Source organism: Cardiocondyla obscurior, linkage group LG02 (assembly GCF_019399895.1).
Source record: "Cardiocondyla obscurior isolate alpha-2009 linkage group LG02, Cobs3.1, whole genome shotgun sequence".
Classification (NCBI taxonomy): Eukaryota; Metazoa; Arthropoda; class Insecta; order Hymenoptera; family Formicidae; genus Cardiocondyla; species Cardiocondyla obscurior.
Window position 1 is genome coordinate 13008007 of NC_091865.1, and position 19248 is coordinate 13027254.

A 19248-nucleotide genomic window follows, 5' to 3' on the forward strand; every position below is an offset into this window, starting at 1 on the left:
GTCGTCGTTGGCAATGATACGCGACGAAAGGCGCGATTCGAATGCGTTTCAAAGCCATCGGGATTGAACCGATGGGTTATCGAAGTCGTCGGCTCCACAGATCGCTTCCAGGAAAAAGCTCCCAGGCTATCGAAAGATTCCGAGAACCGTTGCAAATACGATGATCATATTCGGGATTTTGAAAGGACGCTTTGACGATTAAAAAAAAAATTTTTTTTAATTTAAAACGTGATTCGCTCTGAATTTATGGAAAAAGAATTAAAACCTTTTCATTAAGGGAAACATAAAAAAAATAGAAACGTTATTCCTCGAGACCTATGTATATTCGAAGTAGTAGAGATCATATTTTTCACTCACCAATTCGTGAAGCGTCTTAAGATCATTCGTGACGATCTGCGGTTGCGGCCCGTATATGAGGCAAGGTTCCTCCTCGTACTCGTCATCGCTTTCCTCATTATCGGCGCCGTTTGCCGCTTTGTTTTCGGCAGCGATCTCGCGGTCGATCTGTCTCTCCATCTGCACGAGCAACGGTGCGAGCATGCCGAACTTGGCACCGCGACGCGCTACTTCCAGCAGGCATAGTATTACGTGTCGCTCGTTCTTACGCATTATCAGATCCTCAGTCTCGAAGAGCAGGCATTCGATGATGCCGAGGCTGTTGCGGCACCAGTTGATGAAGTTCGAGACGTTGTCGCGGGCGAAAAAGGTGCCGGCCTTGGCGTTCGGCAGGTAGGGTACATCGCCGACCTGGATCGGTAGCGCCAGGGAAGTTATCGAACGTGTCATCGGCATTTTGCGGGCCTTACGACGGGCAATGTAATCCGTCGCATATTTCCGCACGTTGTTCGCATGCTGAAAGCAGAAAAAAAAAAATTACTTTGCATTATCTGATTACGACAATCTGGAACCGAGAGAGACGGGAAGACGATCGCACACGCGTGCGTTTTCGCATACTTAATTTAGGAAAGTGTAATTATGATACTTTTAAATTTTTTTCAATTTTTTCAGTCCTCTTTCGGAAATTTTTTTTTTTCTTAATGTAAAAAAAGGTCGCGGTATCTCCAATAACGTCGTTATGTCGCGATTTAGGACGCCCCGGATTATGGCTCATGGTACTCGCGATTAAATGTGTGCCACATATGCATCGATGTTTCATCACGCATGTAACAAATGTCGATATTTTATTTCTGTCTCCCGGAGTGTGCGCGCGTTAAACGCGATATTTCATTTCATGCTATTCAACACTTTCTCATACATGAAAATCGTCTCCTTTTACATCTGGCGCACACATACACGTTATTCAGATGCGAGACTTGACGCGGCATCAAAATCCAGGATTTACCGCGAGCATTGAAATGACAGATGGCATCTGATGACCGTCCCCTGAGAAAAAAGACCTTAATGCAATATCGCGTTATTGATTTAGATAAGTGCGCCGCTAAAGAGCGTTTCGGGATGCGCACGCCCTTGTGTGTCAAGTATTTGTCGGGGCACTCAACGGTGATAATGGACAAAAAAGAAGTTTGATCGAAATACAAATTAAATAGAAATAATAGAAAATATATCAATTTTTTTTTTTATTTTTTTTATATGTCTACAAGGAAGAAATTACAATTTTAAAAATTATTACAAATTTTATCGCTAAATCTACTATTGTTAATTTTTGCGATACGATAGCTAAGTACCTAATTTCGAAAGAAGAAGAATTAGCGGCTGCAAAAGCTTCTCCGTTTTTAGTCGGAATACCTTCATCTCTTGCTTTCAGTTTGACTCCAATCAGTACATATATCACTGGCGATAGTATTATTTCATCCCTTTAATCTCTTTCCGTTTGCTCAACGCTCGTTTTCCGGCGAACATCTGCTCAAACGACCGTGTCAGTTAACCGGGTGCTCGTTTAATGACGGTTCGTTGAACCTCCGCGCTCAAACAACGTTGACGCGAGATGACTCGCCGTGAGGTATTTGGGTTACTTGGAAAAAGAAGCGACCCCGCAATACGACCTGGAGCAGTCAGCCGCTAGAAAGTCCCCCGGCTTGTTTAAATAAAATCATATTTCGTTCGTGCAAACATCGCGCCTTGAGCGCACCGTGCGTCCGCTCACGTGCGACGCCTCGAATTTCGACGTCACGTTCACACAGCTAATCCTTTATTGTCGAAGATTCGTTTACTCTTCAACCGCACATTAAAAAAAAAAAAAAAAAAATCTTAAATAATTAAATAGAATCGGTACAAGTAACTTTTACAGGAAATAATCGGCAGGAAGGAAAAGATTTTAAACTCTGAAAGATAAATTTCTGTAGTCAAGCTTATTAACCTTTTGCCTAACGGCAATCAATTAATTGCGTTGTAAAGTTTCCAGATTGCTGCGTTAAATCGACAGCTGCTTAAATTCACTTTGCTTTAAAGCGGTATTGTAATAAAGCCTTCTACGAAAGACTTTCGATTAAGACAAGATTACTCTCGTCGCATTTCACGTGGACACGTTTTAGGGAACCTCAGGAAAACGTATTTCTCGTCTGCACGTGGACGCCATAAGGTCGCGGAGCTGTTTACGCGCGCACTCCTCGACGCACACTCGTAAAAATCATATCTAACGGCATCCGGTTGTTTCGTCGGCCTTTCTCGATACCTCCCGAGGGATAATATAGAGATTAGACGAGTCCGCCAGCAGGCAGTTACGACTGAGCGCGAACAATAATGACGATTCAACGGCCGGGCCGTTTTGTCGAGGACTCTTAAATGGCGAGAGTGTTCGTCAGTTAAGGAGATGTACGATTCAAACTCTCGGGAATAAAAGCGGCACGAATGTATATTTTTCTTTTATACTTTAGATAAGATGTGTGCATATCTAACAAGCGAAAGAGTTAAAATGAGCCGTCTTTCGAAGACGTCGACGACGAAAGGAACCACTTTAAGCAAAGAGAAATTATTTCAATCTCACATAAGTCGCTTCATCTGTAATCGTCCATGTAGTAACAAATCGATAAATTTGTCAAAAGTATAATTCACGGTAGAAATCATCTGTTTGAGAAAAAAGAAAAAGAAAAAATAAAAAAGCGACGGTATGTAATTATTAGACATTTCGATTTTTAAAACTTAATTTTGCTCGTTTTGTCGCGTACTTGATAAAATAACTCAGTGTCAGGGAAATAATTTTTTTTTTTATGAATTATTTTATTGACTTCCTCGACTAATGTTAGCAATTTCTTTTTTTTTTTTTTTTTCATTGACATGTCTGATCTGAATTAAATTAATTAAATCCCAAAAGTCCTTCGATATCGCGTTGAGTGTCACTGGGGAGAGGAAGAGCCGCGCTTATAAAAGATAGGAGAAGTGGCGCATATGGTAATACGGTCGGCAGATGAAGCGACGGCAGGATGTCACATTACGTGGCCTTTGACCTCCCCTCGCTATCGCCGTCGCCACGGACCAATATGTCTAATGAAAATGGTCGCTGCACATTCTATGTTTGTAAATTGGAGCGGTTGCGAGGCGTTTCATTGCGCTCGAGGGGGAACGCGTACGAGTTAAGCGTAACGCTGCACGGTGTTGTGGAAGAAAACCAATGAGACGTAACCAACGAGAGCGCAAGTAACCATTACTCATAACCCCGTAACTTAATTTAGTCGTCGGGGCCAGGCTTACGCGATAAACCGTTGCGGAAATTTATGACTGTTCGCGGCGCGGCGAATTGAAGCGGCGAACGCGCTATCGAATGCGGGAGCACGCACAGCATGGTCTAATCTAATTAAAATTACGTCTACCGCGCCTCTGTACACGCCGACGTGATAACGAAACGATTGATTATCGCATGAATAATTATGTTCAAAATTGCACCCCGTAAAATGGCTAATGATCTCCGATTGGTTGGGATCTGTTTCTTTGATATGTAAAAGCTCTGAACACCCATAATTATGCAGGAACTAACGGCTCTAAAAATCCCGGCAGGCAATCGTGTGAACGAGAAAAAAATCCACGTTCCATACGCAAATGTCACGGGCGCAGTTTAGATTCCTCGGCGAAGTTAATTACTTCCAGCCTTCCATTCATAAAACTGAGACGACATTCTTTGCACGGCTAAAGCGTAAAGAGATACCTCCGCTATAGGATTGTTCGCGATCCTGTCGTTCCTGCGCGTCGGAGGTTAATAAACCTCGGCTGTTTTGTATGTACTCTCAGCAATAAGACCTCGCCCGGCACAAAAGCGTCGTGAATCATCGTATGTTCTACACGCGCGCGACGTAAGATGCTCTCTAAAGCGTCGCACGCGCGAACAAGTATGTAAAGTCGTACGAACGTGCTTTCACAAATCTTTATGTGGCCGCGAACGACACGTCGCAAAGTATTGTACTTCTCAGGAAATGATTCGCGTGTCGCCGTTAAGGTCAGAAATGATAGATCGACGATAAACGTTTTGCAATGAATATTCACGATTTAGAAACGTCAGTGGAAAAAAAAAACGTATACCTTTTGCAGTAAAAGATTTTTTTTTTTTTCTTGCAAAAGTAATCATGATCGATTTATACTTGAGAACATTTTCGCGGACGACAGTGAAATGCAATGAAAATTATTGGCATTTGCGGCAATGGGCTATCGGAATAACTCTATTGACGTTATAAGACAAGGCACATGTCTTTTTTGAGCGATCATCCTAAATTACTTAATAGACACTTAATGTCGTTTAATGATGACCGATAGCAAGGGAGAAATAGCTATCACTATTATCTCAATGAATTATCCCATTATCATCATTTATTTAAGATAATCTATCTAGCAGTTATTCCAAAGGTATAAACGTTAGTCTTATTCTCATTACATTACTATCAGTAAAATATATATATTTTTTTATGTACATATTTATATGTATATTAATGATACCTAAAAATTGAGATTATTTTTTATTAAATTCCGTACACATAAAAAAAAAAATTTTTTTATTAATAAACACATTAAAACGCGTGTAATATTACAATATCGTTAACGTGTATAAAAAATCGCTATTATTTACCCTGCTTTGTCTTATATCGTCTGTAATTGGAAAAGAGACGTTCCGCCGCCTATGAAGCGAGCCATACCGAAAAGGTACAATGAACCTTTTAAGACCGCGCGCAGTTACGTCCACGGACGTCGACATTGGCATTAAAATGCGCCGGGACTATAAAGACGATCGTCGAAGGTCCTAGACCGCCCGTCGCGCCTTGTGACTGTCGGCGTGGCGCGTCCGCTCGATTTTTCGCCGGCTATTTCCGTCCGATGTTTTTACGACGCATCCCTTGCACCACATTTCGGGAGTACGCGGGGATATATTTAGGCACGAAGCTGAAAAAGACCACCCCCGTGCACTCATCTCCAGTTCCGAGGGATTATGGAAAAAAAAAAAAAAAAAGGGAAAAAGCATCCGGTCGCCGGGTTCGTTCTCTCGACTCTGAGACAAAAGGAGTCGTCGTCGGCTGTCTCATTGCTCACGCGCGAATGCACCAATGTGCATCCGTAAACTCTGCCCTCTCAATGTCCCCCGGTAAAATTAAAATATCCCTCATATTTCAGCGTTACTCGCGGCAAAATAAAAAACACTAACTTTCCAATTTCCGTAGAGATTTATCGCTGCGCTTCGTTATTCGTTGTGTGATTTAGGTCTTTATTAACCACCTTCATTATCATATCATATTTTAATTTATGTTATTTATCGCGTGGTATCAAATTTTTTTTTCTAATTATTACGTAAACTCGCCTAGCGAGAATAATAGTTTCGAGATTAAAATATCTCCTTTACTGTACGCTTATGTAAATCTTGTACGGATGGTCCTTTGTGCTACCAGAGGTTCCGAACACAAATAAGCTAGATAAAGAACTAGGAACTTTCAATAGAAGAGCTAATAAAAGACGGCAGGAAACCTTCTTGACCTCGCGTGTGTAATGCGTTTCCTTGATGTGAAATACGCGGCAACGAATACGCGCGCCAGCCAGCGACGCACTTCGCTTTGCGGCTGATCTTCCGGAAAGGATAATTAATTTACAAGGACGAGTGGCTGCGGGTATTTAACATGTGCGTATCTCACATGGCATGTAGGAGATAATATGAGATTCACCTTCGTGCCGCAGACGTGTGAAAACGACGTCTAATTTACCTTCTGTTCAGGTGAATTGAAGTTTGCTGTCCTACTTCTCGCGCAACTTGTAATTCTATTCTAGATATCTCAGAAGTCGCATAGGTCTCGCACTTTCTCGAAAAAAAAAATTAACGTTAGGCAGCGCGAGAAAAGTCGACGGTCGCCGCGACGTCCATGAATCCGCATTTTCTTTTTTTAATCCAAGGAAATTTCTTACACCCAAATTTTATTTCGCAGAATTAGATAGAAAGGCTTCGAATTTATTTCAAAGTCAATTCCACGCTACTTTTTTTACCACCCCGCCACGTCACAGAACCGCACCGATAATTTCATTTACGCCATAATTCCACGGCGGTATCCAGTCTCATCAGCTTTCCACTCGATTTCAATTAACTGCAAGAAGTTTCAAGGTTGCCGACCTCGATTCAGCTTCCTCCTCCAATTCCTTACGTATCCGCGTTATGGTTACGTTGAACGTGCCGATTTCCCCTCGACAAATCCCGATGATTACAAATTTAATTGTAAGTTTCTCATAACTTAATTATTTTACCAAAATATTTATTTAAATTAAAAAAAATCTTTTTTATTAAAAAAATTAAAAAAATTGAAGAAAATTTAATTCACCTACGAGACACAGAACTTGTTTCCGTAACAGGAAGGATTACTGTGCATGATCGATTGCGCGTATGACATAAAATTCTCAATCAGATTTGCATTCATCATTGCGTGATCGATAACGCCAACTCATTGGAGGGAAATCGCCGATCCCGTTTACGTTTAACAGCGCTTTAGATAACTGATAAATACGCCGATAAACTTGGTTAACAGGCGACTCGTCGCCGAGAGGTAACCCACTCTGCCACGTACGTCAAAAAAGTCGACGGACAATCGTCTTGTCGGGAAACCCGAGCTCGTAACTCTTCCATTAATTGGCTCATTAATACGTCCAGCTTCTTCGGATCTCTGGGATCGACCCCGATCGCGCGCGATCTCGACTTGACGCGTTTGACCGTCGATCCGGTTAGTCTATTAATTTATCCAAGTAATAGTCTGTTAAACTAAACACCGTCATTTCAAAATCATATCACGTTTTTTTTTTTCTATTAAAAATTGCCTAATCATAAAATATGTAATAATTATAAATTAATATCGAGTTCGATGCTTCTAAACTTATATGTATTGTCGAGTTATATTGCATTATTTCTATATTCTATTTTCACGTGAAAACAATCAATTTTATTTGACGTTAAAATATTATCGATAAAAATAATATTTTATTAAAGAAAAAAAACTTGATATAATCCACCTTCGAGGTTGAATTGCCTTGCTCAAACAACCTTTATACCCTCCGCAGGGGACAGCATGTGCCCGATGTAGTGCCCACCATAAATTCTAATTTTGAATGAAAGAGAAGAGCGAGTAAAAAAGAGAATTTAAAAAAAAAAAAAAAAAAAAGCAGACAGCGACAATTGTGGTTAATTAATCGCGCAGGCCGCGGTCGCTTCGCCTGGAATTCCGCGACGTAATCCGGAATACGATAGCAAGAAGGCCGCTCTTCTTCGTCTTTATATAAATATAGTTATAGGATTATCATCGAAGTGGCGTGAAACGGCATCGATGTCCTTGCGAGAAATCACGCGGTAATCTTCGTGCAGAGCCTGCTTCGCCACGAAATGTATCTTATTTAAAAACAGCGCTTATAGAATATTGCACGAAGATCTCGCGAGAATAAAATCCCAAGCGACGCTATAAAAAGTAGACGAGTAATTTTAGTTCGAAAGGCAGACCTGTCAGAAATACATAAAACCGAGCGATCAATTATCCGCATTGAATGCCTGTGACATAATTGAAGTTAATATTTTTGGATCGATATTACGCATGGTGGCACAACTCTTGGAGATAGCGCCAGACGATTTCTATATAAGGCTCACCATCGGGGAGCACGGTATTTGTCATTTCCGACAGGAAAGGCCGCGCGCCATCACTTCTCTCTCCTTTCGCTTTCGAGATATCGCGCGATCGTGATTAATATGGATTACCTGTCGACCTTTAACCGTATGACAAGTGCCATTCTTAAACATGCTTTGAAAAAAAAACGCTTCTCGTACGGCTACTTTATATCAATGGTCGCCTTCTGTGTATTATGAAATTCATCAAACCGTCAGATTTATTTTCGGACCCTTTAGCGAGCGATATTTTCTTAATTACAAAACAAATTTCAGTAATTATTATTAAATTAATTGTGAAATAAATTTCTGTTTACATCGCGACATGTCGCATGTAATAAATTACGAGGCGTATCATATGCAGGCGCCTTCCTCGCCGTAAAACGAAATTGTCCTGTGTAAAAGAAAGAAAAAAAAAAAAAAAAAATTACCGCGAACGATCGAAAAGAGAGAAAAAGCAAAAGAGAACCGTCAGAAGTGCCAGTATCGAGAGCACTAGGATTCCTTATCGTTCCTCATCGCGCACCTTATTATACTCCCCGTCTCGCCACTCGTCACGGCTCGTAAAGTCGATATATGCAAAAGCACTGCTCCCTCCCCCGGTCTCGCGTGTTTCTGCCGACTGCTGCAACCTAATCTACCCCGTGCCACAGGTAAGAAATTCCACTACCTCACCTCGAGATCCGCCGTAATCCTTAGGCCCGATTCAGACTGGAATGCTTCGCGCCTCGTTCCTCGAACGTGTCTAATGCTAAATCTTGGGACCTGCCCAAGACTTCGCTTTTCGATAATCATTAATTACAACGTTACTAGTACATTTGAATTGCATATTTCATTGTCTTTAATTCAGTCGACATATTTTTCTACTCTTTTATTTATTTTTTAATTTTCTTTTTCTCATATTAAATTATTCTTACAATCTCTTGTTCCTTTTGAAACTCGGTAATTGTGTACGTAATTAATAATGTTAATAGTTTGATCTATCGTCAATATAAAGATCTCGTTATTGCCTCATCGTAACCTGAATCGTGCTTTAGGCGCACTCGATGCACCAGTGACTTTCTCCGAGTTGGCACATAGGGAGCGTATACGTACGCACCGCGAACGGGCTGCCGTGGTTTTATCGTCCTCTGCCTACTCTAAATATTTCTCCGGCATAAATTTACTGCAACGACGGTGGCGCGTCGCCGCTAATAACGAGCGCGGTCCAGCACACCGGCATTTATACGAGCGTCGCACTCCACCGCCGATCGAATAGGTACCCGGTTCGCAACTTCGCAGATCCGGTGGGCATTATGGGTGTGCGCGGGTCTCGTGGCGATGAATGGAGCTCGTTTCGGTCGGCTCGAGTGGCCGCGATGGATCGTCGTCGGTAGATGAGTGAAAGTCAACTCCAGCGGTCCAGGCCTCGATCCGCGCTGGATCGCGATTGATCGGGCACGGGCATCGTTCCAGGAACCATTACCGGGATCTGACATCGTGGAATAAGACGGCGGCAATAAACGCAACGCTGGAAAGTCGTTCGGTCAATAACGAATTTTAATTAGCATATTAATAATAGCGCATTGCGCCAACGACTTTTTCCACCTCTCCCAGCAAGGCTCATTAATGAATCAGCCTGGAGGATATTCGCAGCGAGCGGAGCTCTATCGCCGCCCGGCACTTATCTCGGTTTCGCGATTGCATACAAACGCGCAAATCTCAAGCTCGTAATTTCCACACGTCCGTGGTCCGGTATACGAGCGTCGCGATTGCCGGTCGCATTAATCGGGTAATTAAACCATTACTCATTGTGTCTCGTAATTTTTTTTTAAACGCTCCAATTTGCCGTGCCCTTAATGACTCGTTAAAATTGCTTTAATAATGCCCGAGCTAATAAGCTGACCGTGTACACCGTCGACAGCCGATCGGTCACGCTATACGAATGACTACTCTATCCGCTGCATCGAGTGGCATGCTCGTGTGGGAGATACAGGTTGTACGCGTGTACTTTTCTTTTCATTTTTTTTTTTTATTTTTCTTTCTTTTGCTTCGACGTCGCACGTCAATAAGCGCTAGTGATTTTAGCATACAGGTTTTACTCGTTGTCATTTATTGACGAAAAAGTAGCGTAGACGTGCTGTCACATGCATAATTTTAACTTGGTTTAAGTGGACATCTATATTCGTCGTGGCGTATCTGGCGGAAAAATCCTTTTTACGTGTCGTAAGAGAAAACGAAATTGTACACATACTCGTTCGTAAACTAATTGTTAAAAATATAAGTAAGTTTAAAAGAAATCATATTATTTAAATAATTGAATAAATAAAAAAATTAATTAATTTTTTAAATAAAATTTAAAATAAAAATTTTTTTTTTTTAATTATTTAATTAATAAAAATACATTTTAAATTTTCCAATAAGAGCTAGTCAAAGACGTACTCGACTGTTCGTTTTTTTCACACGCATTAAGCTCAATCGTAATTCACGCCACGTAGGACGAAGAGCTTCCGCTGAACGTCCTTTTTCCTCTTCGTCGCGATGCACACGTGCAGCTTTTATGCATCTTTAGCGCGTGCCGCGTGTGTTTGTGAATGACGCCAGCGTGTTTCGACAGGAAATTTCATATCCGAATTTCAAAGAACTAATTGAGCATGACCGAAGTTTCTCCCGCGACTTTTAATAAAACTCGCGTTCGCGTATGACTCCCGTAACATCAATTGCTAATATCTATTGTTGGGCGCTACAAATTTACAATGTGTATCGCCGCGAATAATAAGATTGCCACAGAGCTCTGATCCGCTAAGAAGCGTGCACTTCTTAAGAAATCACGTCGCTAATGTATGTGGCTGCACTTTCGCGGTACTCCGTATAGGCGGATGTTTACGAACGGGCGAGAAAATAAACGCGGAACGTGCGGGAGAGCCGTGACAACCGTGTTCTAGAATTGAGGTCAATGGGCATATCTCGATCGCAAGGAGAATTTTTCGACGGCGATAAGTCGTCGCGATAAGGATCGCCTCGTTACGAGCGCTGCACGGCGAGCGCTAAACCGCACGGACAATCGTGCTTCCGCGATAGCCGTAAGTTGACAGGCAAATCATTACGACGCATACTCACTTTGCACAGAGCGACGCCCGTGTCGAGTCTGTCCATGAAATTGTCGAGATTGATCCTGAGCTCCGGATACAGGGCGTTTAACCATTCCGCCAAGTCCTCCTTCATCGCGATCAGGTACTCCTCCGAGGATTTAAACGGTCTGTACGACCGCCCTTCCAGTAGCACCGACATGGCTTTAGCGACACGAAAACTGCAAATATTAAATTATATTAATTAAATTAACGTACATATTAATTTTTTTTTTTATTAGAGAACAATCTATTTTGTTCGAATTATTTTTTACTTCGATACTAGCAACTACGAGCACCAAACAGATTTTGCGACACGTATATATATTTTTTTATATTTTTTTTACATCCACTTGTCTGGAGTATTCGGCGAGAACTGTGGAGACTGCTAGATACTATCGCGACAAAGGACTTCTGCACCTTTTTAAACCTATGTGGATCCTAAGACTAACCAAACAGGATTTTTTACTGATTACCGATCATTCGAAAAGGGACCCTTTTAGCATAGTTTTCAGATTTTTAAAATTCCTAAGATTATTATTTTTTTTTAAATTTAGTTTCCTCAGTTTTGTCTTTAATAAATTTCTTCTAAATGCAAAAATATAACATAAAAAAAAAAAAATTTTATTTAAATAAATAAAACGCAACTACACGTTGCATGAAATTTGCGATCAATACGCGTCCAGTTAAGCTCTTACGATTTTTCGACTCTTGAATCTCGGATCATGATCAACGATTATTAATCGTCTCGACGAAAGTTACGTTCACCACGCACGGGAATCGCAATGTGCCGCTAACGGGGCCCCGATTCGTTTTCTCACGCGATATTTCCACGTCTAGATACCGTTGCGTATGCAAATCCGCGGGTATTATTTCGCAGATGCAAGCGGCAGATTATAAACATCCGATGAATAAAAATCGCGGACTCCGCCAGACAATGGCCACTCCGAGTGTCGCTGTCGACAATAGCGCGGTCATCCCTGCGATATTTTTCCCCTCCCCTATACGTGTCATACAGCTACCCCGTATGTGTATGTGCCTATTGCATTCAACCACAATGCACCCTATGCGCGAAAGTCACGAGTTGACCAGAATTTAAATTAGCCAGCAACTTGAATAGTTCCGTCTGCACGAAATTTGTTATCGAAGTACCCGCGTAACTTGAATTAATTGCACATGTATTACATAAAGTCTTTTCATTTCAAGAACGTTAACACAATATTCTCTTTATCTCAAAGTAGAAAGTTGCGTTGTCTGGAGCTAGGATCTCACTTGACCAATCGGTCGGATATTATCTATAAATATTCAACAGAATTTCTTGGGAAAGAAAAATTGTAACAAGCAATACGTTAATTTTTCTATTTTCTTTATTTAATTCAATTCTTTTTTTAGTGCCAAATTAATTTCATTTACAATCGATCGAATACGCTCCGCGATACGTTCACGTTCACGTGCGTTCCATCGAGTCATTTAGTTCCTGCTGCATTTTCGCGGCGATCGTGTATATAAATCTCCATCAATAGCATTGTGCGCGACTCGTAGAGTAATGTATGTACAGGTAATATCGGGAGCTCGCCGAGACCCGCACTCGAGTGTCGCAAGTGAACTCGTTGTAAGACACGGTCACTCCGACACAGCGACTGAATAGCGTCGCGTCGCGGGATGACGTTTCGGCGTGCGCGCCCGAGTTTCGCTGAATGGAAATCTCGGTGGCGAACGGGACTTTGGTATTTGATAAATAAGCCCACGCCGCGGCGGATTAATGAGTAGACATCGCGCCGAGCCGAATGGGCACGAATAAATTAATGCGTCTGACTTACGTTGCCGCGAACTCAAAAGGAAATCCGCGACGGCCGCGGGATCGGCAACCGCCAATAAATTTCACAATGTTCGCGTGTCGATCTGCGTGAACGGGCGGAAGGAATGGTTTCCGCGTGCGGTAGAAACGCGTCATCGAAAGTTGTGTCATTTCCGCATTGAATTAATTCTCTAATATCCATTTTGCGGGCATTATACTTTTCGAAACCCGCCCACTCAGATGCAATTTTCCATCCGGCGATTCCGAGGTCGTTGACTACCGGCAAAATTAAATATTTCGCTTCCTAGCATCCTAATCTCGCAACCACCGGCATGCGCCGTTCGGGGAAGATAATCGTGAGAAATGATCCGTCGCAGGCGCGCCGGCGACATAATATCCGACGAGACAAAACGTTCCATTCACGAGACCCCACAAAACCTCGTTTCCGTGCGGTCTGTAAACTCTCCTCCCCACGACTCGACGAGCCATCAAGGGAATCATCTTTGAGATCAAAAACTAAAAGTCACTTTTAGTAATATGCGGATAAGGAAAATTGCTTGTGAATCCGCGAGATTGGCTCGGGGACTGAAAATTATACGAATAAAATAAGTCGATCGAAGGAAATTCGGCATCGATATCTCGAAAGAAACCCGCAAATGAAGATAGACGTCGCGGCCGGCACTTCTCATCCCTGCACGTTCGAGCCTATAATTTATTAACGTCCACAGCGCGATGTAAAAGGCGGCGAACGAGGGAGGAAAAGAAAATGAAGAAAGATCGGAGGACATGAGAAAGGAATTAACGCGTAAAGGGAACGCCGGAGTAGATAAAAGTGCGAGATGAGGGATTCGTTCACCGCGTCGCGCCGGCAGCCACGCTCGCGGGATTACGTTTTACGAAAGGTGACTGTGAAATGTCACCGTATCGCATTTCCCGCGATAGGACATACGCTCTTATCGCTGGCGCGCGTCCCGCCTTGGGCCCCATATATATATAACACGCCCCACGTCGTCGGCGCCACGCGCATAGCTGCACCGGGTGCATTATTACGCGATTGAAAATGCCAAAGTTTAGCCCGATAACGGCCACGAGCGACGAGACCGATCCGCGGACCGAGGAAAACGGCTCATCTGGAACGAACAACTTGAGCAACGCCTTATCGATCCTCCTTCGCGAGCGAGCGCGATAGTTTATGATACGCTTATCTCGTATCCGCGGAATTCTGCATTGAGATACGCCGCTTGATAAAGCGCGGTGTAAACGATACGCGATACCGCAGGGGCCTACTTGACGATTTTAATTAGCGGCGCAAGCAAAGGCGTAATCTGTTACACGACACGCCGCGCTTTTATAAATACAGTAAAATTACGTTGTTACAAAATAGAGCATAAATTTGAAACGCACATCGACATCACCGCGGTGGGTGGAAAAGAGAGCGAGAAGCCCGTGGGCGGTTGGCGGCCAATTTACGAGCTAATTTGTGGCTTTTTATCACCAGCCGCGAAGGAGCGAAGGCGGCAAGTTGCTGAATCACAGCGGGGTTGCGCGCGGTGTAAAGCGCGTCGTTGCACTTGAGCCGTGGCTTTTCATAAATGTCGGCGCACCGTCGAGAAATCTATTAGGGATGCATACGGATGGCACCGTGGAATTTAATCCTCAAACACGCGCGATTCTCCACGCGCTATCTACGCGGCTAGACGAGGAGGCGCGTTCGGGAATTGATAGCGTCCTCCTTTATTTCGCCAAGTGGCTAACGGGATTTTATGTATTCCTGGACGCGGCCGCGCGATTAATAATCGATAAGTTTGCGAATGCTAAATAACGCGTCGCCACTTCGCCGAAGTAAGATGTTAATTATCGATTATTAATGTTGTCAACCTTATAGTATTTCATTTACGGATACGCCTAGCCTTCGCGAATTATGCGATATTATCCAGCCGTATAATTCCCGGATTTTTCAGACGCGAAATTCCGTTATGACAACTAATAAAATCCACGAATGAAATTACAACCCGTTAGCTTGAAACTCGAGACCCGAAACTCGAGACCCGTGCCTAGCTGAAATTCATAGGATACGAAAATTTATAGAGCGTTGAAAGAACATTTTCAAATCGCGTTTAGAAAAATAAAAATAAAATTTTGAAAAAAAATTATATGTTAGATATGAGATACCAGGGTAAAAATTATTGATTGACGTTTGAGGGGGAACTCGATTTCTTTCCCAAGAGTTCGCGAGAACGTAATCTCGCTCTTGACTTATCTGCGCATGCAACGACTTCGTGACACGCCGTGATGCACCGTTATGTCAGGTGTAGCGCGCCTTTAAAGTACGCTCACGTAGATAAACTTACTAAACGCGCTTTCATAGGGAGCGCGATATCCGTAAGGCGGGGAACTTTTTAATATTCCGTCCCTTACGTGCCGCTCAATGGAATAATAAGGCACCCTTTGTCAACGAACATCTCGGCAGCCACAATGAAGTCGCGTTCAGCGGAAAGCGGGATGACTCAAAGGCAGAAAACCGCCGCTCGCGAGGATTTGAACGTCGCACGGCCTCTCTAACGTTTTAAATCTCTCACGGAACGTCCGCCGATCGTGTCGGCGCATAGCAACGGACGCGAGATGAGGCGGATGAATAGAATTAAAGCCCGAACCGGATCAAATAAAAATAAATAATAAAAAAAAATTAAAAAAAAAAAAAAAGAAAAACATTTATATGTCCTTACGAGTCGTCCGGCGACTTAATTCCGACTCCGCTCCGGACTCGCTTCGTCATTTTTATGTGTCGCCCGGCGACGTTCGCACACGCACGCATACAATCCCGATCGCTCTCCGCGACTTATTTCACCAGCTCTCCTAATCGCCAGGAAGCAGTTACTCTTACGCTCCGTCGCTATAATTTCTCGGGGGCCGCGCGGGAGTTAACTCTCGTATAATCCGATTCGTCCTCCCCACATTCGTCGTCGATTACGGTAAATATTATGCGGGACGAGTTACGCAAGCGGTAAACCGTGTGATACAATATTCGCGTGAGTGGTGACACGATGGTTTAGCAGAACTACCTGCGCCGCGAGTAGCCGTCCATTTCGCAAATCCGTATCGAGATCTTAGGTAAGACGCGAGCAATTACCGAACAATCGCTGACGCTTTATTGTATTAACTCCGCGTCCCGGTGATCTCACGTTTAGATCGTTTGTAATCTCGCGATTTATAAATACTGCGTGTGATATACGGGGGATGTGAGAGGCGCGCGGCCCGATCGGCCGCCGCCGGCCGCGCGCAATTTAATCGCGCGCGCGTTAAAGTAATGTTACGTTATGCGCGAGCAATGCGACGACAACATTCTTGCGTCGTACCAAAGATAGCACCGATATATTATTAAGGGAAAACAAGATCGCGATAAATTGAAAGTCTCGCTGCGTCGTAATTATGGCGATGGCCGATGTGATAATTTCGCGAAAGGTAAATATAGAAAACGAATCCGTCCGGGACGTATAATGCTCGTTTCATGCAAGCGCAATGAGGCACGTCGCGCAATTAACGGTCATTTGCTCTTTTACAGCCCATTAAATATCAACTATGTTCTCCCCTTCTTTTTTTTTTTTTTTTTTTTTTTTTTTTTTTTTTTTTTTTTTTATCACGAATCATTCCGTATCTCAGCATCTCGCGCGCGATTATTCGCGGGTTCGATAAAAGACGCGTCGCATTTTATTTCCGATCGAATGCGTTTTGTGCGGCAGACGAAGCTGGAACGTTCGTTACGCGAATAAGCTGACGGTGTTAGAAAAGTTGCGTAATTGTTACGTCCTCATAAAGACAACGGGGAAAGAATACATAGAGCTCGCGTGGTTGGACGCAGTCTAAAGAGATCTGTCAATTTTGTTAGACGCGTCCTACTTCTCCAATTAAATTTAAATAGGCCGGTCAATATTTGACGAACACCGCGCCTTCGCGCTCGACTATGATTCATTAAGTATTGTGATTTATCCGCTTGTGCGCCGCTTAAGATATGCGCAGAATTTTCGCAACGGCTTGCAGGAATACATCATCATACGAGATGCCGCTTTTTTTCTATTTCGGAATATTTATCGTCGCGAAATGTAACAGTTCGCTTTTATTCGCGTCATAAACATTCTACAATTATCTATGTAGGTGCTATTTCTTCATGCGCCGAGAAGAGGCTGCTCAGGGAACGGGGTGGGGGGGGAGGAGGCAATGCAACCGTAATGATTACATCGCGTAGTAGAGAAGACTCGGATTCGAGATATCATCATTGTCGAGACCTTAAAAGCCCACTCGCGCATAAGAATGATACCGTCTCTCTTCGTCCGCGGAAACGGTTTGCTTTAAAATACCGCCAGCTAGTATAATACAACTAGATAAAACTAGATAATTATTATCGCCCAAAATTAAATATTTCCGGCACGAAAATTATATTTAGATCATCGCGTCCCATGACGATAAATTATCCTATAATCCTCCAATAAAACAAATTCATGCGACTATATATATATAAAAGAATATTCGTTCCGCTGGTAGCCGTCGCGAAATCGTCGAAGAATAAACTGCTGATTCCAGTAACGAACGATATTGCCGCGTCGTATTCAGCGGACAGTTACGACAGTCATCTCGATGGGCGCTGTATATCCGGGAAACCGGACGTGTAAGCTGGCGCCTGTTCTCTCTCGCGCGCAACGCGCATCGAGTTACGCGACGCATAATTGCGCTCGAACGTGCACCGATACCGGAGGCCGATAAGCGAGAGCTGGCGCAGCGCGTCGGCGTGTTCGTAACGCCTAACGATTTCATTCATTTCGCACGACGGAATGAACCTGTTCCCGGCGACAACGACGACGACGACGACGACGGGAACGACGACGAGCCCGGTTACGCCCGCGCGCGTAGCCGAGCGCGAATGCAAATCCGCGTCGCGCATGGTCCGGCATCGCAACGAGAAACGCGATATCTTGGACTACGCGCGCGGCTCGATAACGTCCGGAGCACCGGCTCCGCAGTCGTTTATCATTACGCGCCGGCCCGTAAAGTTACCTTCGAGCGTGCCGAGATTGATCACCTCCCGCCTCGGCCGGACTTATTGCCCTCCCCCACGCGCCTTTCGTCCGCTCCTTTTTCTCTTCCTTTCGCGGAGGTCCATTTCCATAACCGTATTGACAATCGCGCGTATATAACTTGAAACTAAAATGGGAAGCTTGTAAACGAATAAAGGCACCGCCCAGCTTCATTGAGAATTCCCAATTAAAGCATCTTCAGCTCCAAATTGACTCGAAAGTCCGCGGGCCAAAATTTGCTTTAAATAAAAAGAAAAAAAAAAAAAAGAGAAAAAAAATAGGGAGCTTCTTTGACATCATAATTTCTCCACCTGAGGCGCATCTTCTACGCACTTTCGAAACTCGTGGCACGGTTTTCGTCGTAATCCCCACCCCTCGCAAAAATTACACACTCCGTGATTGCTCTAAGGATCGTGCTGTCATCGTGCGGAATATCAGAATGCGCCGTGCGCATTGAAATCCAACTTAATCCGATGCACGAGCGCACGTCTCTCTCGCCAAACGCATCTCGACAGCGCGTATAGGCCGCGATATACGCCGCGCAACTGATTTTCCGGCGATGCAACGCCGTTGACAGCCGTTCATTAATCGTGATGTTGGGTGTACGTTGCAATCTGCTAGACGGCGTCGAGAGCGCGCGAGACGGGATTAACGAGGGAGATGTTTCGGCCGCGTTATCGCCGTTTTTTTCAACGATGTTAAGCCTCTACAAACCGCGCGAGGGCCCCGTGTTTTTCTCCGCTGAATAAATCCGACGTGTTTTCCTTTCCCCCTTTGTATCCGAGCGCTGATTTGTTGCGCTAACGTGTCCCGGCCACACGTGCATTTTAGAAATTTTACGATTTGTCGTATGCGCATTCCCGAACGGCGAGATAAAACTCTGGGTCGACTTGTTGGTTAATTACTTTCTTAACATGCCAGCCGATAATTAGAATCTCGTGTTTTCGTGTAGATAACGTATGCGATGTTGATCACTCGGTCGACTTTATATATCAGCGTTAATTAATTCCGTATTACACTTTGTTTAATGTTCAACTTCTGCTTAAACGCTACGCAATTTCGTCAAGCATCTCACAGAGACGGTTATCAATTTTTCCGTTAAGCGCATAGAGAACTCGTTGAAGCAATTTCGCGGTAATGTCGGAAAAGTTAAATAACAACTGATAGTGGACATTTATTATATTATATTGCGCGAAATCGTTAAGTGTTTTTCGA

The 19248-nt window shown here is 43.6% G+C and overlaps 1 protein-coding gene across 1 annotated transcript in view; it reads right to left on the reverse strand.

The window, feature by feature from the left end:
* LOC139113435 (GAS2-like protein pickled eggs) overlaps window positions 1-19248 on the reverse strand; it is a 52849-nt gene that overhangs the window by 30235 nt on the left and 3366 nt on the right. Inside the window, exons 2-3 of the mRNA XM_070674619.1 lie at window positions 11159-11348; window positions 358-852 (exon numbers count right to left, since the gene is read on the reverse strand). Of these exons, the coding sequence (XP_070530720.1) occupies window positions 358-852; window positions 11159-11329 (666 nt within the window). The 5' untranslated portion in view covers window positions 11330-11348. The remainder of the gene's footprint in view (window positions 1-357; window positions 853-11158; window positions 11349-19248) is intronic.